The following is a 24639-nucleotide window of genomic DNA, read 5'->3' as shown; positions in this document are numbered from 1 at the left end:
AATATTATACAGCATACAACATATAGCATCTTCTTTGCCCTGAGCCCTTATTATGTGACAGCCAGTAGTGTAATAATTAGAACTGCAGGCTGTCAGACTTTGTGTTGAAAAAAGAAAATGGAACTCCATACTGTGACGTATTCCTCAGTGAAACGTAATATTTGAGCGGTGTACAGTTACAAGAGGGATTTAGATCAAATCCTCTGCATTTGATTGCACCGCTGAAATTTGGCAGGCTTAGAACGTAGCATGATACGGAGCTAAAGAGGACTGGCCTCGTCGCTAAAAGTTGCAGATTGATTGATGGACAGATGTCATGACATTATTGGTTGAAAATGGTTGGCACTACCTTAGGTAAGCACATGTGGTGTTTTGTTTTACAGGAAGAAAAGATCATTGGATTTTGATATAGAAATAAGAAGACAACATGTTTTTTTGCATATATTGTTAAATAGGCGCATGACATGACCGCAGATGTGATCTAAAATGGTTAAAAAGGCATTTTTCATTTCATTTTGACTTTAAAAGACATTATATTCTTTCCCTTTTTTCTTCTCCAGTGTGAGGGAACGGACGGCGGTGGCCACGGGTCTGGTTGGCTGCATCCGCTTGCTGGACGTCAACAATCGAATGCTCAACCTGCAGGAGAGCGGGGGAGACAGTCTGTACGGCAGCGGCGTGGGCGAATGTGGCAACAACCCCTGCCAGCCGAATCCCTGCAAGAACGGCGCGGTGTGCCAGGTCAAGGAGGCAGAGATGTTCCACTGCAAGTGCAGCAAAGGATTCTGGGGTAAGGTGCCAACCATAGACTGTATTTATAGATGGATGACACATCTCCTCTCCACTTCCTCCCACTGTACAAAAGTAAAGCCAAAATATCACGGCTACGGGAGCTGTCATCTTGACGTAAGAACTCAGCCTTGGTACATGGGATGCCCACTCTGCCAGGTGAGCGACCGGGCCGCCCCTATCTTGAGATTTTTATGGCATTTGGAGCCAGAGTCTGCGCTGTAGTTATTGGGGGGGCTGGAACCGCGGTATCGAGGTCCCGCCCGAGCCGAGCATGGCCACAGCGTGAGCCACCCAGCTGCTACGTTAGCAACACGGTAGCTGTTTGGCAAAAAAGACACAACAACTTACCATAATATCTCTAGAACTACATTTATGATGAAACTGACACATGTTCTATAACACAGACTCATGTTTTTGGAAAGTTGAAGTTACATCTCCTCCCACGAACAATTTCCGAGCCTCCGGCTACGCGACTACTTCACTCAATCACAGCTGTCAGTTATGACGTCTCACCCCCTTTTTATTGCATCAAATAACTAATTAAAACCAAACCAATTAGAAAAATTGAACACTTGAACATACATCAGTGGATTAGAACTACATAAAATGACAGAAACCATCTTTGGGGAAAAATTATTTGACGCATACTTTTTAGTTTGGCCCATGTCCCATCCACTAACATGGAGGAGGTGGGATTTATGACCTACACTGCAGCCAGCCACCAAGGGGCGATCCAGATGTATTGGCTTCACTTTTGGGGAGTGCTGCAGGTCAGCAGTGGTGATAATGGTCATACTGGGATTTCTGGACAGTCATGGACATTTGAGAGGTTTATTCCAGTAAAAGTAAAAAAATCTGTCAGTTCATATGTGAAATTTCCAGACTTTTCTCACACCTATTTAAAATGATGTTTGCTTTCCCTTCTCCTCTGGGATTCACTGTGGTCATGACTTCCTCACAAATCCTTAGTAAGCTTGACAGCCTAATTTGACAGTGTAACTCGTGCCCCCAGCAGGAGCGCTGGAAGTCATTTTTGTAAACACCAACACCATCAAATCTGTGTGTCCGACACAGAAACGAGAGATTAAATGTTGACAGCGTGCAGACAACATGAAAACTTCCACCAAACGCTTAGCGACTGGCCTTTGGCCTATCTCTTCTTCTACTTCCCTTCCTCCTTTTTTTTTTTATCCCTGCAGCAGATGCCAACTAACAAGCAAGTCAGAGAGAAGATAGCTCAGAGCAGACACCATCAGCGCCTAGCCAAGCGTGCCCCTCGCTGGTTGAACGGCAGCCGGCTGCAGAAAGTTTCACACCAGAACCAAATTAATTGTCGGAGTTAACTTTTATGCTTGAATAGTAAAGGATTTTACACTCACATGGGGGGCAGCCTCGTGGGTTAGGGAAACAAGCCTCTCAGCCAAAAAGCTATTGCCTTTGAATTTAAAATCAATAAAGTATCACATTACATAATTATTGCCTTTCATATAAGAGGTGCTTTTATGTTTGGTTGTTATTGAGAAGAAACAAAGATAACCCTCCGCTCTGGAGAAGCATCGCCGCGCGATCAAAGTTGTGTTGGCAACACGGCGTAAAACGAATGGTGATAATGAGAATTGGACCGTCGCCTGAGGACTCAAGTTAATTTTGTCATCATGTCAGTTTAGAAAGTGGCCAAGATTGCGGATCTCGAGGGGAGGGACGGATCACAGAAAGGCAGAAGAGAGAATAAATGGGCGGCGAGGGGTTGTAATCAGAGGGAGGACATGTCAGGACAGTCGGATGAATGAGGGAGGTGAGAGAGTATCAGAGTGAAAAGATGGTAGAGGAGGAAGAGATATGAAAAGAAGAGGCCGTGGTGGGGAGGAAGTGAGAGTGCAGGATAAAAGCTGGCTACCAAAAGAGTGAGTGAGGGAAGAAACGGGGGGAGCCCTGTGAGCTCAGCGGGGATGGGGTTCATTAAAGCGCTCTCCTCACCACAGGCTGGACTGCTAAAAGTAATGACGGGTGAATTCTGATGGGCTGTGGCAGAGGGCAAAACCATCATCCGCCAGACGCTCCCGAGCTTTTCCCACAGTCGGCGTTGGCCCAGAAACACGGCCACGTGGCGGGGGAGGCTCTCCACTGTTTAATCTGGACGTGTAATATTTCCAAATCCTATTAGAAAATGACCTCTATTACAGAGGAAATCCTCACAAACCCCTCCTCTCAGATGGAATAAAAGAGAATGTGGGATTCTCATGTGGGATTTGAATATGTGTGTGTTTCTAGGCCCAACCTGTGTCGACGTCCACAACCCGTGCGAGCCCGACAGGTGCCATCCATCCTCCCAGTGCCAGGCGCTGCCCGAGGGAGGCTACAAATGCGAGTGTCCCATGGGACGCGAAGGGAGGCACTGCGAGAAAGGTAATGTGACTGTATATTTGGGGAGGGGGAAAAAAATGTATTCACCTATGTATCGCAATTTAATTTTTTTTTACGATTTTGAAATTTATTTTTTAATGCCAGAATCGATATATTTGCTTCATTTGAGTCTATGCGGGGGTAGAAAGAAGTTACCGCTTTTATTGTTGTAGTCTGAGTAACGTGACAACATATCCGTTCCGTATCCGTCAACCAAGACAAACCTTGTCAGCGTGGATACGACCTGCACCCTCACATGTTAAATTCAAAGTGGTAAACACTACACATCCAGTAAAGTATGGAAACACTTTGGGTTTCACACATTGACAGGAAAAGCTGAGCTAGACATCACGGCTAAAGCTGCATGCTAACTCTGTCATGGACAGGAAACGTTATCGCATTGCGGTAACGTGCAGTCAAGCCGGCCGACGCTCGCATCTCCGTGGTCAAATCAGCCGACGCTACAACTGTAGAGCACCCATATACTGACATTTATGTTCTCTGCATTGAAACGGCCCCGATGGAGCTGACCATGGACGGATAAAGAGAACGGAGCTGACGGGAGAGCTAGAGACGGACTTGGCGAAGTTAGCGGAAGTACTACGTCCGGTTTTCAAAATAAGGTGTTGACAAAGGGAACTGTATATACAAAATACATGACGGAAATCAGATTGATGGATTATATTCACCAGAAGTATAAAACATTACATGTCCCTTATAAATTAAAAAGAAAATACCACTAATTTCGGAGGGAAATGTCGTTGATGGAAAAAAAATGTAATAAATAATGCCTGACAATGACTTCATAAATGATATATAGATATACTTCAGGACATCTTTGACTGTATACATGCTGAAAATCAAACATGTTTACTGATTTAATTTAGATATTTTCCAAAGTAAAAATCCCTAGAAGTGTATGATTAATTTTTTCCCCATGGTCTAGTGTTAAAAAAGAAAATCGCAATAAATCCTAATATCGAATCGCAGTACTTAAAAAAAATTGCAATACATATCGAATCGGCCCCCAGTATCGTGATAGTGTTGAATCAGGAGATAGGTGTATAGCACCAACCCTACTGTTTATCCTGGTATAAGTGCGTAACTCCATGCCTCACCGTTCTCTCCAGTGCTCATCAAGGAGCACCAGTGTTTCGGTCCGGAGTCGGCTGAGTTGCATCCTCCTCAGTGTTTGCCTCTTTTTTTTCTTCTTTCCGCTCCATGGCATTTCCATCCGAGCTGAATCGAAAAGGGAGATGAAACGCAGAAAGAAAGGGAGAGTGGGTGGAGGGGGGTTGAGCCTTCAGGCTGGGAGGGGATGGGAGGGTTTGGTGGGTTGCACAACTGAGGTAGATGATTGGCCCCGTCGGGCCATTCACCACATCGACTCGGCTACGCTTGTTAGCGGGTAAGCGGCAGCGAAGCCGCAGCCTCCCTCCCTCCCCGCCTATCCGCCCACAGGTGTTGTGTTCAAACGTGTTTGTTGCTACTTAGCTCCACACGGCAGAACCGGGCCGCGGTTGGGGAAAAGACCAGAGCATGCCTCAGCTGCTTTTGAAGTTCATCATTAGCATTTTTGGCGGTGGCGCATTCTGAAGTCGAACTGTGTTTTTTCCCCTCCTCGGGCTTTGTAGATGTTGTCATGAATGTTTGCAGAAGTTGACTTCTGTAACTGAATGAAAGAGAATATACTATGCACATAACAAAAGAAAAAACAGCCTTGTACCCCTTGGGAATTTAGAAAAAAACAGATGGGAATCGCTTCCTTTCCAAGCCAGGAGTCCCAGTTAGCAGGTGATTAAAATAAATTGAGGTGAACCAAAATCAATGCGGTGTGAGCGAGAGCATCTCCCATTCCAAAAGGCTATTTTTTCCCACCGGAATCAATGAGATGACTAATCGCATCAGTCCTCTCTGCCCGCGGTGATTAATGGGAGCGTCAGTCAGCCAGAGTGTCAGCCCCAGACAGGAGCTCACAGATAAGGCGGACGCACCCTCCGAGGGGCTGAACGGGGAACAGTTGGACAGACAGATCTCTTACAGGCCACTCATCAGAAGACTGAAGGTGAATTAGTCCTAATATTAAGTGTGTGTAACACAGTGTGTATGTGTGTGCACGTTCAGCTGAGTTGTGGTTTCCATTTCAATTCTGCCAGGGTTCGTCAGTGCAGCTCGCTGCTATAATATTCACAACCAAGGACTTATCTCAAGGGTGTTCCAATAGTATTGAATGGCCTACTTTCCTTGGTGCTTTTACGCTGTGATAGTGTAAATCATTACAATTTAGTGATGAAAGCAGGATCACTTGGGCTCAGCCGGGTCCTTGAAAAACTAACTGCAGGGTGGGGAGTTTGAATTTTCAGAAATGTTACGTATTCAGTTCCTCAGCTACATTAAAGCAGCAGTAGGCAGCTTAGAGCAAATATCATTAAAAAAAAAGAATTAGGTAATCTGTGAAAAATCATGTGTCCTCTGTGTCCTCCGGTGCTCCTAATGGCATCTGTAAGATTTCACAGACTTGAGGAAAACAACCAATCAGAGCCGAGCTGGAGCCTCGCCACCTCTGAGCAGCTGTCAATCACTCGCGAAATCCGATCAAACAGTCAAACTAGGCAGCGCTGATCAAATGTGAATCAATATTCTGTTACTGTAATGCCTATTTCTCACATAAAATGTTTTCAGAAACATCTTGTAGTGCACTGTTTAGCTGTAAAATGAGAAAGTTTGTGACCCGCAAGCCATGTTGAGATCAGTTAAGGTTATACCAAGCACCGCCCACCAGCCGGAGCAAACTTTCTCATTTTACAGCGAAACAGTACACTACAAGATGTTTCTTAAAACATTTGAAGAGAGAAATAGGCATTACAGTAACAGAATATGAATTCATATTTGATCAGCGTTGCCTAGTTTGACCGTTTGATTGGAGTTTGCGAGTGATCGACAGCTGCCTCCGTTACAGGCTAGATTTTTTAAAGCCTGAATACAGAGCTTTGAGGAGGAACAGAAATTCAAGTTTAGATTATCGATCACATACACATTGACATGGCAGTGAGATTCTTTGTTCCTGTTTGTTACTGTCTCAACCCTGTATAATAGACAATCGATCAATCAATCAATTGAATAACAATAATGAAGTAAAATATAATCATCATTATAAACATTATAAATATAGCAGCAACAATAGCAAATTGTTCGATAAAATATGAGGTAGGGAATACATACACAATTATAAAATAAATATAAGAGAATATACACCCACCCGCACACACACATGCACGCACGCACACACACACACAGAAGTCTAGTTATCTCTCAGAACATTTGAATTACAATATGCTGAAAGGTTATTATGGAATTTTTGCCCAATGATGCCAAAAATATACTGCCTACTGCCGCTTTAAGCCAGTTAATGTGTATGTGTATGTGTATGTGTATGTGCGTGTGCGTGTGAGAATGAGATAGTGTGTGCCTCTGAGTCACACTGTAAGCGATTCTGCTGAAGAGCCGATTGATTGGAGGCGGGACCACGAGCTCTGATTGCAGCTACGACGTTTTTTAACTGGCAAAATGTGCATTTTAGCTGCTCTGTTATTGCCTTTCCTTATTTTGTATTGATTTGATGGGATTTTATTGCGAGTACTAATTAGGCAGCATTCCTCAAATATAAACAAAATTACCTCCGGGCTTACTGACAAACCTGAGCACTAGATGCAGCAGAGTAGTGCTATTGAGGCGCTTATTTCTGCTGCGTTTGAGCAGCAGTGAAAAGTTCAACTCGACTGACTTCTCTTGGTCGTCAAGCTCGACTCCCCCGTAGGTCATGTGGGTTTTTTCCTGGTCACTCGACTGCGATGCCTGGACCTATGGTGACATATTGATTGCAGTGCTTTCATTTTGAACACAATGTGAGGAAGAGAAAAACCCCCCCTCCACACACCTCTATAAGAGACTACATCCTGAGCAGCTCTGCTACTCTAATAGAGTTCAGTTTCGAATCCTTGTAGCGTATGCGAGACCATTTCTCCCACTCCTCCATGGTGCGTGCCATCATCATTAGCAGTCTTCTGCACAATAGCTAATTAGCTTTCTCATCTCCGTCTGCCTTTCCCCCATCCTGACTCGACTCAGCTAATCCCAGCCAATTACGAATAAAAGCTTCCTCGCCGGCTACATGGATATATGTGTGTTCGCTTGTGTGTGTTTATGCGTACGTGAGCGTCTGAGCGATGGTAGTTTTTGCACCGTAAACACATGCCCCCGGGTGACACTTGAGTGATTTTTAATGTCAAGCCACTTGTTAGAAGGATGGCACCGTGCCTGTCCTAATCACTCCAGACAGCCAGACGTAGACCCAACGCGAAGACATGAATTCGTAAAAAGGCCTGCCAAAAATACAATGGCTGCATTATTTCATGGGTCCCGGCTGTGGTGTTAAACCCTACATGTCTCCAAAGGTTCTTTGTTATACTGTGGCGGGCTGTGTAATCAGTCTGACATAAGGGTTTTTGAATTTTTTTGTTTGAATTTCTGTCAAGAGAGAGTCTTAATCCCAGAGGCTATGAAAACACAAATCCATCTCTTTCCATAACGCTGACAGGTCCCTGAAAGATGCACTGACTATCCCTGAATTTCAATTCTGTAACAGCAACAAAAACGGGACCTGAGGATGAATATAATCTCTTTGTTTTTTGTTTTTTTCCAGTGGCTGAGAGGAGAGGGGCTTACATGCCGCTGTTCAACGGAGACTCTTACCTGGAGCTGAAGGGGCTCCATCTCTACGGGCACGATCTGCGGTAAGTCCCATGTCTCTGCATGTAACACACACAGTCAGGAATGCTACGCATTGCTGAACGCGGGATATCATGTAGTTTTCATAGGCTAAGCTTGATCTGGGCCTAAGGCGGAGCTGCCTTCTTTAAGCCTGAACTCAAATAACACGTCATCAGCATGTAGAATATATACAGTAGTGTCTCTACCTCATTTCCATATAGACAGAGTACCAAAAACAAGCATCTTTCGCCATCCAATCGCCGAAAAATGCGAGTCTTGCAAACATCTCCAAATGTCAAAGTTTTTGATACCAAATCACAGCATGACTCTTTTCTATGGTGTTCCTCAAGGTCTTGGTGTCTTAATGCGGTATTTTGGAGTGATTTTTATCATTTTTATCACCTTTCCATGGCTAAAAAAAAAGTATTGTGATTGTGAATTAATCATTTTTAAAATTTTGATGGGTCCAAAATAAATGTTTTGTTTATATCTGTGGAAGATAACTGACGTTTGGTTCTCAATTCCACTTAATTCTTTCTCAATTCCTTGTGAGCCAATAGCATAATGACGTTGGTATCACACGGTATCTCTGGGTCGTCAGAAATCAAGTTGCCAGTTAGTTGCCCAGCAACCACTTGTTGTGAAGTGAATGCGATGGAATGGGGGAGGAAGAATGCGACATCTAGTGGCTGAATGTTATCGATGTTATCAATAGCACCTTTAAGTCTCGGGTATATATATGGTATTGTGTCTCTGACGGCTGTGCTTGTGTTGTTTCTACAGTCAAAAAGTCAGCATGACGGTGATTCTCATGGCCAACGACTCCAACGGTTTGATCTTCTACAACGGCCAGAAATCGGACGGGAAAGGAGACTTCATCTCTCTGTCCCTCAATGAAGGCATCCTGGAGTTCCGCTACGACCTGGGGAAGGGACCCGCTACCATCAGGTCAGCATCATTTAAGAGAAAACTAGGGAAAATAAATATATAACATGAAAGAGATATAGACATATGAAAGAGGTTTCACAAAGAAAATATAGATATTTTCTAATATTAGTACTTTAAAGCTTCAGTAGGCAACAACTTTTTTGGCATCATTGGGCAAAAATACCATAATAACCTTTCAGCATATTGAAATTCAAGTGTTCTGAGAGAAAACTAGACTTCTGCACCTCCTCATGGCTCTGTTTTAAAAAATCGGCTTTAAAAAATCTAGCCCGTGACGGAAGACTTTGACCAATCACAGGTCATTTCAGAGAGAGAGCGTTCCTATTGGCTGTGCTCCAGTCATGTGAGCGGTACTTGGTATTCCCCAAGAGATCTCAACATGGCTGCCGGGTCACAAACTTTCTCATTTTACAGCTAAACCGTGCACTACAAGATGATTCTGAAAACATCTGAGGAGAGAAATAGGCATTAACGTAACATAATATTGATTCATATTTGATCAGCGCTGCCTAGTTTGACCGTTTGATCAGAGTTTGTGAGTGATTGACAGCCGGCTCTCATAGACGGCAGCTGGACAGCAGACCTCAGATCAGCTCTTACTGCTTGTTTTCCTCCGGTCTGTGAAATCTTGCAGATGCCATTAAGATCACTGGAGGAAACCGGAGGACACAGAGGCACATGTTTTTTTATACTACTGTCACGATATAGCGACCATTTTATAAAAATAACTTTTTTGAATCATATTGCTCCCATCTCGCCTACTTCAGCTTTAAAGGGGAGAAAATGTTCCAAGGATCCCCTCATAATCGTAACACTGATTAAGCATAATGCTTACTACCATTTGTACTATTTAGATGCCGTTCGAACTATTTGTGTTCTAGAACTTTTCACTCTAAATACCTAAGACCTGTTTTATAGTAATAAACAGAAACACATTTCAATTTGAATCATGCTAATACCACTACTTTTACACATTTGATTCAAATTGCATTTGGACTCTTGCTTTTGGAAAAATTAAAGAGAAAAAGAGTTTCTATTGACCCAAAGCTAACGTGGGCGGGAGTAATGGACACAATTTGATTGTTTCATTGGTGCAAATGGTCCCCATCTGTAGATATGCACTTTTTAATGATACAGCACAATTTTTATAATTCATAGTAAATGATTTCATGGACAGATTGCCACGGACCCCACTTTGACAATCACTGGGTTAATAAAGGACATACTGAACACAGCAATGTGTTTTTAATGAGACTTTGCTTCCTAGTAGATGTTTCACCTGAGTGTCTGCTTGTGTGTGGGATTCAGGAGCAAGGATCCGATCCAGCTGAACGTGTGGAACACCATCAACCTGGAGCGCTCCAACCGCAAAGGAGAGATCATGGTGAACAAGAAGGACGCTGTCCGAGGGGAGGCGCCGGTAAGAAAGAGCCAGCTAACGAGCTCCTGCTAATGGTTATCATGGGCTGATTGCTTGTGCCATACATACTGTGTTTGTTTGATCATCTGCGTGCTATTACATCATCGCTACAACCTCGGGCTTTGGTGCTCCTTTATTTTGCCCCTTGTAGAAGCGGTTCATCTTGCTGCTTCAGGCACAGTTGAATCAGCAAACTCCCCCCCTCCCCCCATTTTGCTAAGGTTTCCCACACCGCTTCACACCGTGCGGTTCTGCCAGCTTGATTTGCTGAAAACATACCGTCAAGGTAAGAGGGAGAACTCCAGATGCAGAGGGGCCAGTTTGACAAGCTGTCTTAATTTTGGACGTCCTGTAATTCCACAAAAAAAAAAATCCTCTCTCTGCCTTTCAGCTTTGCTGACGTACCGCAGATAAAACTCGCCGTTGCATGTAGAAAGCAAAAGCTGCTTTTACTGCCGGTATACAGTCGATTTTATGAATTCAGCCTTTTGAGATGGTGTCTGGGGAGGTGGAGGCAGATAAAGGAGATACAGTAGCAGCAGCGAGAGAGGAGAGGAGAGCGTAATGAAACTCCTCAGCCTCGCGTCTAGACCAATAAAGCAGGTACACGCTTCCAAATGAAGGCGATCTAATAGTTTGATAAGCCTGTAAGTCATCCAATTATATTAAACAGTGTAATTTGTGATTATGGACATGCACTCTGTCAACTCGCCTTCCTCGAAGACGCATCACCCTCTTCTTTTCTCTGTCAGTGCTCTGTCCTTCCCCCCCACTGGCTCCCGTCGTCTGTATGGTAATTGTGTTTTACTCCGGCAACAGAGGCAGAAAATCTTATTAAAAGAGGAGAGCAAGGGGAAAAGCGCAGATGGGGGGGGGGGGGGTTGTGGGGATGCAAGAGATGAGCTGAGACTAGTTATGGAGCTCGATGCATCCAGTGTAGCTCTCAGCTAATTCTCTCCTCCTCTTGCTTTAAGAAGCAGGAGGTGGGGGGGTTATAGTACGCTTTGCTTAGAGAAGCCAATATCATATCAAAGGTGGTCACACACAGGCACACGTATGGATACATATTGCACGCTGGGAGCGTTCATCATATCAAAGACGTTCTCGGGCTGCCAGCGTGATGAAGTGCATACTTTCAAAGGCACACACAGGTACGGACGGGAGGAATGAAAACCAACGTCCCCTCTCATTCAGTGGCAGCAGTCTGTAAATGAGGTTGGGTGAAGTGGCACCGCTCACACTCTCTCATCCATGAAGTTTTTTTTTCGTTTTTTTTCTTTTCATCTCTTCTTAATGGCACCATCTGCTTCACGCACGGCCTTTTCTTTGACTCGCTCTCTTGTTTGTATTCACTCTCTTAAAGTGTAAACTCACACTTCTCACACAGCTTCGGGGTTGTATGTGCGGTATGTGAAGGTGCATGTGCAAAGAAATCTTTCACATATCTAAGATATTGATTTTAGGGCTGTCAAAGTTAACGCGATAATAACATTCAACTGTAGCAGTCAGTTTTAAGATACTGGTATCGTATGAAACTAAAAAAACTAAGGACTCCACTGGTACCAACCATGTCATACTAGTGTGAAATTTTGGCAAAGAAAAACTGGCATGGCCATTTTCAAAGAGGTCCTTTGACCTCTGACCTCAAGATATGTGAATGGGTAGGTTCTATGGGTACCCACGAGTCTCCCCTTTACAGACTTGCCCACTTTATGATAATCACATGCAGTTTGGGGCAAGTCATAGTCAAGTCAGCACACTGACACACTGACAGCTGTTGTTGCCTGTTGGGCTTGAGTCTGCCATGTTATGATTTCAGCATATTGTTTTCTGTTAAATGCAGTACCTGTGAGGGTTTCTGGACAATATTTTTCATTGTTTTGTATTGTAAATTGATTTCCAATAATCAATATATACATACATTTGCAAAAAGCAATATATTTACCCACTCCCATGTTCATAAGAGTATTAAATACTTTACAAATCTACCTTTAAGTTACATTTAGAACAGATAAAAAATGTGCGATTAGTCGCAATTAAATATTTTCATGGATTGACAGCCCTAATTCTTATTTAATCTCACTTGTCTGTGCTACACTGCAGCTATGTGTAATGCTCCTATATGTGCCCAGTGTGTATGTGGGAGAGTATATGTGAGTGTGTGTGTGTTTTGTGGGCTATTGCACTTGCTTGCTCTACTGTAGCTCTGCATGCCTCTCACACACACACACACCTACTAGTCTTCCCCTAATAACTCTCTTCCTCCCTATTTTCTTTCCTTCTCTATGATGTGCTGTCTGGAAATAAGAAATCACGCAAGGTAATGAGACAAGTTCCGGTCACACCTTAGTCCATGTTTCATTTGAGTCCCTCACTATGTCCTCTCACCCCCATCTCTTCATGAAACAACAGTGTAGAGAAAATCCGGTATTCTGCAGAGCTGCGGGTGCTTTAAAGGTGCCCGTTCTGTTAGGAAAACTTTGCCATTTCATAAGCCCATATATACACACACACACACACACACACACACACACACACACACAGCGCTGAAGTAGAGATACTCTTAAAGAACGCGGTTTGGCTTTCACCTCAGTCCATCTGCTGTGGGGGTGGGAGGGGGGCGCGAAGGTGGGAGGGAAGAAGCAAAGAAGACAGCCATCTTTGTGACGGCCATTGTTTTTAGCAACAAAGAGACGTCTTCATTAGTCTAGCGTAGGCGTGGATATCACGCCAGTGCCGCGTGGCTGTCGAAAAAGTGAGAGCAGAAAGACGGGGAAGGCGAGCGAAGGGGAGGGAAATATACCGTAGGAGACGGCGAGGTGCCAAGCCAAGCCGAGCTGTTCTTTTGTCATCTGCTCTCACTTCTTCTTCTTCTTCTTCTTCTTCTGCAAACAGGAACAATCCTTCATCATATCATAAAGTCGCTCACTCTTTCACTCACTTGCTCACTCTCCCGTAACAACACAAACACCACTCACTGAACATCACTGAGCAAGAATCACTCCACAGAACCAGCTGTCCTCTCTCACCAGGTGCAGAAGCTGCAACACAGTCTCATGGCAGTTTGTGAAATAGTCATGAAATTGAATCTATTTGATTCATGTGTATAGACACAAATTTCCCTTTTTTCGTGACCCTCAGCACGACTTTCAACTACGAATATCCAGCAACACGTGACCCACGTGACAATTTCCACTCCAGTCTTTTCAAAATAAAACTACCCAGTTAGGTTTAGGAAAAGATTGACTTGGTTAGGCTTAGGCAACAAAACTACTTAGGATTTGGAAAAGATCGCGGTTAGGTTTAAAATAACACAGAAAGTGGCGTAACTTAATTGCGGAAGTTACGTTACAAAACTGACTTAGTTTGAGGAAAACATCGTGGTTTGGGTTAAAATAACTCCAGAAGCGCTGTGACTTAAGTACGGAAGTTACGTGACAAAAACTACTTAGTTAGGTTTAGGAAAAGTCCGCGGTTTAGGTTAAAAATAACTCTTGAAGTGCTGTAACTTAAGTATGGACATTACGTGACAAAAATTTCTTAGTAAGCTTAAGGAAAAAATTGCGGGTTGGGTTAAGTGGCGTAACTTAAGAACGGAGTTTAGATGACAAAAACTACTTTGTTAGCTTGAGCAAAAGATCGGTGTAAAAAAATAACACAGGAAGTGGCGTAACTTAAGTATGGTAGTTACGTGACAAAAACAAATTCGTTAGCTTAAGGAAAGATCACAGTTTGGGTTAAAATGACACCGCAATTAGCGTAACTTAAGTATGGAAGTTACGTGACAAAAACGACTTAGTTAGCTAGCCTCCGGAGACGACAGTCCTGTGTTTTTTAGGAATAGATCAACTTGGTTAGGTTTAGGCAACAAACTACTTAGTTATGTTTAGTAAAAGATTGCGTTTTGGGTTAAAATAACACCAGAAATGAGGTAACTTAAGTATGGATGTTACGTGAAAAAAACTACTTAGTTAGCTAGTCTCCTGAAGGTCCTGTTTTTTAGGAATAGATCGACTTGGTTAGGCTTAGACAACAAACTACTTAGTTAGGTTTAGGAAAAGTTTGCGGTTTGGGTTAAAATAACATCGGAAGTGGCGTAACTTAAGTACGGATGTCACGTGAAAAAAACTACTTTGATAGTTCTAGGAAAAGATTGTGGTTTGGGTTAAAATAGCTCCAGAAGTGCTGTAAGTGAAGTATGGAAGTTATGTGACAAATAAATCAACTCAACTTCTGGTTTCACACAGGACACAGACACCAGTCTACTGGGCGAAAGTCCTGTGTTTCTTGACCCACCCATCCACCCCGACCTCCTTCCTACACAGCGTTCGTTGCTCTTTATACTTCCCGGTTCACAATTATGTGGATTACATACAAATTGATTTTGTGCATCACGAAAAAAAAATTGAAATTCGTGTCTATGTACACTAATGAATACATTACATTTTGTGACTATTTCACAAACTGCTGTGCAACTGGGCCAGATTAGTACCTGTATGAGAAAACATTTCATTGCATGAAATCTCACTTTAGAGTCATTGAAAAGTAACTTTCACACGGGTGGTGTGTGCTCATATTCTAGAGTACCACATTATAAAGGTCTCAGACAAGATCAAAAAGTCCAGGGGAACAGGTTCAATATGGATTTGTAACCTTTACCTGCAGAGTTATTGAGTGTTGCAGAGCAGTAAGGTAGCACAAAGAGCCTGAGGTAGCCAATTCTGCTCTGCAATCGGTGACAACTTTTGGCTTAGCCTAGAGGCACCAGCCTCGTCTGGGTCCCGCAGCTCTGGCCGAGGTGCCCTCCCTGTCTCTGTTGGAAGCGGCTCAAGGTGCGGCGACACAGCCCCGGGCTCCAGCCAAGCACCGCTGCCTCCTGCTCTCCAAATCCCATCCTAAATAAAAGCTGAGCCGGTGCCAGCTTGCCTTCACAAAGCCTGTTTATTTGGCCCCTTCCATCATTTTTCCAGCAATTAACTCCACTTTACCCCTCTGGCAATTACTGCTCTACATAAAATAAAGATCATTAATTCCTTCCTCCTGAAGTGGGCCGGCTCCTCCTCGCAAAAAAAGAAGAGAAGCGGCACCTTTGCTAATGCAAAGCAATTGTCCCCAAAGGTTTGGTGGAAGGAATCGAATTTCATAGCCGCACGCCGCGCAAATGAATTGCAATTAATGTGTCTCCACACTCAACTGTTTGAAAGGTCGGTGCTTATGATCAGCCATTCATTAGAGATGTCTGTTGAGAAGCATCCGTATCTCAAGTCCAGCCTGCTCCTGATTTCCCCTTTGTAGTCTCTTTTTATGTCTCACAGATAGAGGATAATTGACCACTCTCTCTGAGAGACATAGAAATCAATTATGTTGTAATGTATCAAGTGTATTGACGCGGAAAGAAGGAGAGGAAGTGCAGTTAAAGCGTCTGCCGGCTACAATATGGATAACTCCTTTTTTTTTTTTTTTTAATGGGACCATCTATACGACTGTGACACGTCTGCAAATGTGGTTTATGAATCTCACTCTTTATATCTCGACTAAAAGGATACAACTTATTTCATGCTCCCTGGACACAAACACATAACTCCACTCACTAAAGAAAAACCATAAACCATTACGTCCTGAATGGAGAACCCCTGAGAGGAATAGGAGACGGGGTATGGAGGAGATTAAATTGGAGTTTTTAAAGATATGTGTGTAGTTGTTTTTTTTTCTGAAGTTTGCATGGCTCTAGCTCACCATACCTCTTTGTGTCCTGTCTCATCAGAACCTGCACGTAGATCTTAACCTGAAAGAGTCTCTTTTTGTCGGCGGAGCTCCCGATTACAGCCGACTGGCAAGAGTGGCTGCGCTCACGGATGGCTTCAAGGGAACAATCCAAAAGGTAAGTGTTGACAAGCCTCTATTTCTTAAAGGGAGTGTTGTGTGATTAGCTCCGCTTGTGGATTCTACTAATATATATATATATATATATATATGTTATTTAATGACTCGGGCCCTTGTGCCCTCAGTAGCAGTTATTAGCTGTCCAGCTGTCACACTCCAGACCCCCATATTAGTAATTTTCCATTATAAACTCACACTGTGACGGGCAGTAGCTCTGCTCATTTGGATTAGCATGCACTAATAATAGAATGCACATTTATGAAGTCCCTTCCCTTTCACTATTCTCAGATCTTTCCCTGACAGCCCTCCAGTTTTTTTATTTTTTTTTCTCCACTTTCCAGCAAAAAAAGGCTCATCTCTGAGCGCCAAAAATAACCCAGTATAGAACAAAGGCAGGATGCTACTGTTTGTGCAAACTTGTCATTAGTACTCCTCGGCAAACTTTCCCTTGACAGTTTCGAGCAAATCAAAAAGCTAAATGTGGCGTTTGTCTTAGTCGTCCTTTGCGGAATAGCTAATTATGAGGAAGATGGTGTGTATTCTCAGTCTGATGTGCTGTTTAATGTGTGTGTGTGTGTGTGTGTGTGTGTGTTGTATCAACACCTAATTCCTGAAACATTTTCCTGCGTGGTAACAGTTCATGTTTAGAGGAAGAACATGTTAAAACAATCTACAGTCACTGTACAAAGTTGTTTTTTTATGTTGCGATAATTAGGCTTAGTGATCATTCAGCAGAAAACACAATTCTCCATAACTTAAAGGTCCCATATTGTAAAAAGTGAGATTTTCATGTCTTTTATATTATAAAGCAGATTTAAGCGCTATTAAAATACTGGTAAATGATCAAAACTCTCAATATACGGAGAAATACACACAGCCCGTATTCAGAAATTGCGTGTTTGAAACAAGCCGTTAGGATTTCTGTCCATTTGTGATGTCACAAATATACAATATGTATACCATCACACGGTTTTTAACGTAAACATTCTAAATGTGTCAAAGTTTATTTCCTGTTGCAGTGTATGTGAATAACATCAGCTGACAGAAAGTAAACATGGACCCAAGCCGTTGCTTAGCAACGCAATTCTGTTGCAATTCCGAGTGTTTCAGACAGAGGGTGAATGCAGGTACATTCAGAGAGACGGTATGAGGAAAATAATGTGTTTTTTTAACATTACAGCATGTAAACATGTTCTATTAGAAACACAAAATACATGTATGAACCTGAAAATTAGTATGATATGGGACCTTTAATGCTTTCTTTTGGACAACAACCAGGAGTGCTAACAGATGAGAATCTCGCTAAGGAGAGGAAAATTATTTAATCAGATACATTTGACAACAAAAGGAATGAAACAGAGGTAAGATATTTAAAAGCAAGACAAGAATCATAAAGGTAACCCTCCAAAGAAAGGTTCAAAACAATTTATATCAAGAGTATTGCATAAACACAGGTCTGTGTGTGATTTATGAGATTATACTGATTTAGCTCCAGTATCTAAGCTTGCAGGCAGGTTGGTTCCAAAACGTAGAAATAGAAAAACCTAGCCTGTATTTTAAAACTAGTCATGCAAATTGAGCTTCTAGGGACTTAATGTCTGATCTACAACTGTAATGTTAGCCTTACTGGAGTATGTGGTATATATTTACTGTCAGGATTACCCTGACTGCATGATCAGGGTTATTTTCTCAGACGTGAAAAAACTCCTCCAGAGCCACAGAAGACATTCAACAACTGTTTTCACAGAGTTTAACTTAAAGGGACTCTTTGTAAGAATCAGAAATTGCTTGTTGACAGCGACACCTGTGGCCGTTAAGTCAATGAAAGTCAGCGTCCTGTTGCTCACGCTTGTGCTCGCTCTACATAGACATGAACGAGCATCGATCAAAACAGTGAGGCGACACACGTCAGCTAAAACCACAATATCACTCTATATTTCAGCTGCTTGGCAGTAATGTTAGCTGACCAGACGAAGGTCTCTCCATGAATCAATGCTGATCCTAGTGTTGGCTTTTCCTGCCTCAGCCTCCCGACCGCGGCCGGAGGGAACAGGGGAGACACCGGAGGTTTGGTCGGAGACGATAACGTTTCTCCCCCGCGTCCTCCGACCGCGGCCAACACTGTTTAACAGACGGGCTTCACTAGATACAACTTTGCGGTTTTGGTGCTTCCGTGTAGTTTGTGTTGGAGTCTGAGTCTGAACAGTGTAGCCACACGTGAGCGCGTATGGGACACCGACCCGCGCTGATTTATACGTGTAAGAAGTTACAAACAGTCCCTTTTAACATGATTAGTAAGCTGACCTTTAACCTAAAGTATGGGAAGAGCCACCAGAGTGCCCCTTTAACCCTGTGTTTCCTGTTCCCAGATCATTCTGATGGGCACCCCCATCCTCAGAGAGGAAAACGCCCAGCGCTCCAGAGACATAGCCATGTTCCAGGACCACCCGTGTTCCCAGGAGCCCTGTCACAACGGCGGCCGCTGCAACCCCATGCTGGACACCTACGAGTGCGTTTGCCTCAATGGATTCTCAGGTGGACGCTGTCAGAACAGTGAGTATCTCTGGCCATCGGTCTATTTGTAAGCCAATGACTAGCAATGCTTGCTGGCTTAAAATCACTTTACATTACAGTTATGAAATTGTAGTGAATAATTGTACAAATTGTTCTATTTCCTCCTTCAACATTATTTGGTTTTTACTCTAAAAGCATTTTGGCTGCGGCTGAAGCGTAGTATGAGTGGGTCTGAAATCAACGATACTTCATGTAACACAGCTTGTTCTCGGCTTGCCTTAATGGAAGGTGAATTACTACTTTTTGTTTCCATTTTGTTCTGTCTAGGCGATAGTAGTAAAAGTGGATATGAGACATGTGATGTCTCTTTTATATTAGGGGTTATTATGTATTGATTTCAAACTAAAGCGGCAGTTATGAAAATGATGAAACGTGCCGATTGAATATTCATGAAATGCTCTTCTCAAGAGTTGCACATCTCTTTCATCATCTCCACGTCACCCTGCAGGACGTATATAGTCACTCCGGCCCAATCTGTCCTACGCACTCAGTCACTGCCTTCGCCATTAACCTTGTGCGTGTGGCCCGCTGTCCCTTTCACGTTAATTAAAACTACAAAACGCACCAACACCCCCCTCCACCACGTCCCATTTGCCGCTCACACTCCATTGCCTTCAGCTCTGATAGCTGAACTCTCTGTCTTATTGATTGGTGTGATCTCATCCTCTAAACAATTCCCTTTCCCCCCCCTCCTTCACAGCCATCTACGAGAAGTCTGCCGGGGAGACCGAGGCCATTGCCTTTGACGGGCGGACGTTCATCGAGTACCACAACGCTGTTACAAAGAGGTAAGGAAGAGGACAAGGGGAACATCCTCATCTATTCAGCTCCATCCAGCATCTCCCCTGTAATAGCTATTAGCCAAATAACCCCTCCGCCTATCCATCTCCTCCCTTGGTAAGCCGCGATGACAGTGCTGATGATATCATCAGTGCTAAGGCTCCAGGGTGAACTAGGCGCTTGGCTAATAGCTCACCCCCACTTCCCCCGCCCCCCCGTCCATGGAAGTCTTGCTTCCGCTTTTGACAGGATTTCATTAATTAGCGAGACGGTTAACAATCACAGTGTTGCCCTGAGCGCGCTCAGTTCGCTCTGCGGTCTCCCGGACAATAAGCACACATGCATGATTCAACTTTTTCACTAACAGAGACCACGCCGATAATGGGATGGGTTTGGAATAGTTTATTACATACTGAAGATGTAGGGGAGCGATGGTGATGTAGGAGGAATGGGTTAGGAAGGAGGATGAGGGTCGAGGGACGAAGGGATGAGGGGACGGAAGGATGAGGGTTGAGGGACGAAGGGATGAGGGGATGAGGGTTGAGGGGACGAAGGGATGAGGGTCGAAGGATGAGGGGATGAAGGGATGAGGGGATGAGGGTCGAGGGATGAGGGGACGGAAGGATGAGGGTTGAGGGGACAATGGGATGAAGGTTGAGGGATGAGGGGACGAAGGGATGATGGTCGAAGGATGAGGGGATGAAGGGATCAGGGGACAAAGGGATGAGGGTCGAAGGATGAGGGAATGAAGGGATGAGGGGATAAGGGTCGAGGGATGAGGAACGAAAGGATGAGGGTCGAGGGATACTTTTGCTGCGTAAACGGGATCTATATGAGGCGTGGTCTTTGTTCCCAAACTTCATTATAAAAATTAGTTTATTCTATCTTGAACGTGTGTTCGGCATCCAAAGACACGTCGCCTGCCATTTTGAACACCTTGTAAAGGGAAAAAGCTAAGTGTAAAATGGAAATCCTGTCCCTTTAGGCAGCTGATGAGACAGTTTTACTCTTCCATCCATCTAAGAGGTTGGCAAGAGAGCGCCTCCAGGTTGGCATAAACAAAAATGTTTATGTGACGAACCTGGAAAGACACGGAGCATACGGCTCTATGTCTCCGTCTCACGGCTCTTCACACAAAACACTCAGGTGTGAAAGCGGGGCCACAGCCTGCAGATCATCACACTAACCGACGGGGACGCACAGCTCACGCCCACACAAACAGCTGGCTGTCGGATTATGCGTGTGTGTGTGTCGTTATGTGTGTCTTTGCTATCAGCGTTCCAGTTGTGTGACCTTTGTCCTGTCCTTCAGTCTGACCTCCCTTTGTCGTTGTCCACACACGTGTTTTGTCTCATATAAATGTCCTTCACTGTCTTTCCTTTCCACTCAAGCCAACTGACCAATGAGATCCCAGAGTAAGTAGTACTTTATGACTGGGTGTTTGCCCAGCTTCCAATCAAGCCCAACTAACAGCAACTCAAATAAAAGCCATTTTTGATAGTTAACCCAATTGAAGAGATTAAAGAACATTCCAGTCATCATTTCTTTACTGTTTAAGTCCGATTTTTACATTCGATCTCCATGCCCATGATTTAATTTGACGGATTCCATTATTTTAAACACATTTCGCAGCGTCATTAGATCCTCGCTTTTCCTTTTTTTTTTCTCCAGTGCGAAGGGAAGCATGAATGTGTGCATGATAAGCATTGTGCTCAACCCCCTCAGAAAATGAATTGCCGTACTGAGAATGTGCATTATTTTATGCATGGTTGTAACTCGTTCATAAACAAAATGAATTGCCGCGCACTTTACGCTGAATCCGTTATGTTGGGAAATGAACGAGAGCCCTTTTGAACACTGCAAGAGGAGGATATACTAAATACCCCTTAACCTAGTTTCTGGTGCCTGTAGAGTTTGTGTTCGGGAAAGCCCTCGGTCATGACTTAGTTATTAGGGTTTTTTTTTTCTTTCAGCTCATTAGCTCGGTAAGTAACCTCCTTTTTAAAAACAATCCCACAAAGCGACGGAGCAGCTCAAATCAAGCCGACTGGATTCAGCCCCAGAGTTCCAATCCACGCCAGGGCTTCTGTCATCTTGTTTTTTGCCAGATCCCTAACTGTAATTGTGAATAATTACGGTGTTGGGCCGTACAGAGAGGCACTGACATGTTAATCACAGATTTGTCTCCCTTTGTAGATTAGACCTCCAATTGAGATCTCTCCACAGTGTGTAGCCATGGGCATCAATCTCACTTAGCAGGAGGGGACAGTGGTCCTTGGAGCCAGACTGTCAAAAGTTTAATGGATGTCACATTTACTAAGAGCCACGACAAACGTGAATCTAAGCAAACCAGAACGGCACACCTAAGGCGATCAATTGACCCAGATTTGATTTGGTAAAGGAAATTAAAAAAAAACACATTTCTAGAGAGGCCATTAAGAGCTGGGTCGAGGCCAAATTGTCAACCTTGGGTTAATGTTGCTGTTTCTATTTGCAGCCCCCTCCGATCACTCCTCCTTCACCTCTCTGCCCATATCAGATCGATTTGCTCAAGCCCCATTATTTCAGTGACAAATCATATCTGGCCACGACTCGCAACTGATATGGCGCTTGACCCCATTTTTTGACAATTGCCCAATTTTTCTCATTCACGGCTCCCATCGCTAGACAGAAAGCAATTGCCGCCGCACTGTGGCGTGCCGCTCCATAAATATAGAGGAGGACGCTGACTTAAAGTAGCCTTTTGTACCTGTGTGGACACTGACCATGATGGTACTTAAAGCTGAGTAGGCGCAAATGGGATTAAATAAAGTTATTTTTATAAAACGGTCACTATTTCCTGAGAGTAGTGCATGAGACAGGTAATCTGAAAAAAAAATCATGTGTCCTCCGGTGCTCATAATGGCATCTGCAAGATTTCACAGAGCGGTGGAAAACAACCAATCAGAGCCGAGCTGAAGCCTTGCCGTCTCTGAGCAGCTGTCGATCACTCGCTAACTCTGATCAAACGGTCAAACTAGGCAGCGCTGATCAAATATGAATCAGTATTCTGTTACTGTAATGTCTATTTTTCGCCTCAAATGTTTTCAGAAACATCTTGTAGTGTACTGTTTATCTGTAAAATGAGAAAGTTTGTTCCGGCAGGTGGGCGGTGCTTGGTATTTTCTCAACTGATCTCAACATGGCTGCGGGGTTACAGACTTTCTCATTTTACAGCTAAAACATGTTTCTGAAAACATTTTATGTGAGAAAAGTCATATTTTAATTTGATCGGAGTTCGCGAGTGATTGACAGCCGCTCAGAGACGGCAAGGCTCTAGCTCAGCTCTGATTAAAGCAATATTCTGTTACTTTAATGCCTATTTCTCGCATAAAACGTTTTCAGTAACATCATGTAGCGCACTGTTGAGCTGTAAAATTAGAAAGTTTGTGACAATGCGACAATGTTGAGATTAGTTGAGGAAATACCAAGCACCGCCCACCAGCCGGAGAAAACTTTCTAATTTTACAGCTAAACAGTACACTACAAGATATTTCTGAAGACATTTGAGGAGAGAAATAGGCATTACAGTTACAGAATATTGATTCATAGTTGATCAACGCTGCCTAGTTTGACCGTTTGATCAGAGTTCACGAGTGATTGACAGCTGCCTCCATTGAATGAACAGCCAATAGGAACGCTCTCTCTCTGAAATGACCTGTGATTGGCCAAAGTCTCCCTTCAGAGGCTAGATGTTCTAAAGCCTGAAAACAGAGCCATGAGGAGGAGCAGAACACTTGAGTTACAATACGCTGAAAGGTTATTATGGATTTTTTTGCCCAATGATGCCCAAAACATTCTGCCTACTGCTGCTTTAATGCTCACATTTTTTTTTTAAATGCTTCATCTCAGGGCATTTTGGTGCATTAGTCATCCGTCTTGATCCAACTAGTTCCCTCGAGAGCCTCCTTTTATGGTTGTGGTGTGATCGGGGCTAAGCTGCACACTTCCTACGATCACACAACAGCTGTTATCGACTGTTGACATGGTCGATATTGTGCTAGAGCAGATAAGTTATGCTTTTTGCAGCTCCAGGTCTGAACTAGACCTCCTGTGAGTCACCCAGTGGGCTCACAACAATCCTTGCTCCCTTCCTTCCTTCCTTCCTTCCTTCCTTCCTTCCTTCTTTCCTTCTGGCCGTGTGCGCTTACACTTGCATGCCGTTGACTTTCTCCCCCCTGCTCCCTTAAAGTCCCGAGTCTCTGGAGAACCCATCTGACCAGAGGTGAGTCTCTCAAAAGCTTTTAGACTTTGGTACCGTCCACTCGCCTCCTCGTCCTCTCCAGGCAACCCCTCCCCGACCTCTCGCAGGGCTAAACCCTCCTCCCGCAGAGGCAACATTGATTCCATTATTGAGATAGAGTTACCAATAGGAATCACAAAGAGCCTCTGCTTCAATTAATTTTGAAGTTCAGAGCTCTGATAACATCACGAAAGCAGCCAGAGCCGCAGCAGTAGCTGTCCTCCCTGATGGCTTTTTATTATTCTAACCACTACTGCCACCTAGAGGTGAAACGGAGGACAGCACTCTGGAAAAGCCTGCTGGGAATTTGAATACATATAAGAAGCAGATAAAATCCCTCTATTTACAAAAAGAAACAGCAGCAGTCTATGAATTCTGCAGTGTATATGAGAGTCACAGCGCCGTGCGCCGGCGTTGTTTTATTCATGATATATTCAGCACTTTTAATAACCTTGACCTTATCACTGACAAGCCGCTCCGATGGAGATTTATTGGGCCCTGTAAGCTCTTTGAGGGTTTGCCAGGAGAGGGTTCACTGAGCTGTGTTTGTGGTTTTTTTCTCTCTAGAAGAAAAAAAAAATGATTCTCTTGAATCATACTTTTTTCTTGTTCCCGTTTACCTCAGCGGATTTAGTTAATCAAAGGGGTCAAAGTTTCCAAACTAAAGCATGTTTTTGAAGCAGTAATTTGATTCTTGATTCTTTCCCCACTTCTGCTGAGGTGAACCAGCATTACTATTGTTGGCCTGAGCTGTCAAAGTTACCTCAGGCCAGCAGCTGATAAACAC

At 43.7% G+C, this 24639-nt stretch overlaps 1 protein-coding gene across 4 annotated transcripts in view; it reads left to right on the top strand.

Annotated features, from left to right (window-relative positions):
* The window catches only part of agrn (agrin), a 349702-nt gene that overhangs the window by 312884 nt on the left and 12179 nt on the right, over positions 1 to 24639 (top strand). For 2 of the 4 annotated variants that reach the window (XM_074642837.1, XM_074642839.1), the window contains 10 exons: positions 561 to 790; positions 3064 to 3198; positions 7898 to 7988; positions 8749 to 8913; positions 10222 to 10333; positions 16098 to 16214; positions 18586 to 18769; positions 19491 to 19578; positions 20962 to 20985; positions 23802 to 23834. In XM_074642837.1, the coding sequence (XP_074498938.1) occupies positions 561 to 790; positions 3064 to 3198; positions 7898 to 7988; positions 8749 to 8913; positions 10222 to 10333; positions 16098 to 16214; positions 18586 to 18769; positions 19491 to 19578; positions 20962 to 20985; positions 23802 to 23834 (1179 nt within the window). The remainder of the gene's footprint in view (positions 1 to 560; positions 791 to 3063; positions 3199 to 7897; positions 7989 to 8748; positions 8914 to 10221; positions 10334 to 16097; positions 16215 to 18585; positions 18770 to 19490; positions 19579 to 20961; positions 20986 to 23801; positions 23835 to 24639) is intronic. The other 2 variants (XM_074642838.1, XM_074642840.1) reach the window with 1 other exon arrangement.

This window comes from Sebastes fasciatus, chromosome 8 (assembly GCF_043250625.1).
Source record: "Sebastes fasciatus isolate fSebFas1 chromosome 8, fSebFas1.pri, whole genome shotgun sequence".
NCBI classification, from domain to species: domain Eukaryota; kingdom Metazoa; phylum Chordata; class Actinopteri; order Perciformes; family Sebastidae; genus Sebastes; species Sebastes fasciatus.
The sequence above is the reverse complement of the archived record's forward strand: the minus strand, read 5'-3'. Positions and strand labels throughout refer to the sequence as shown.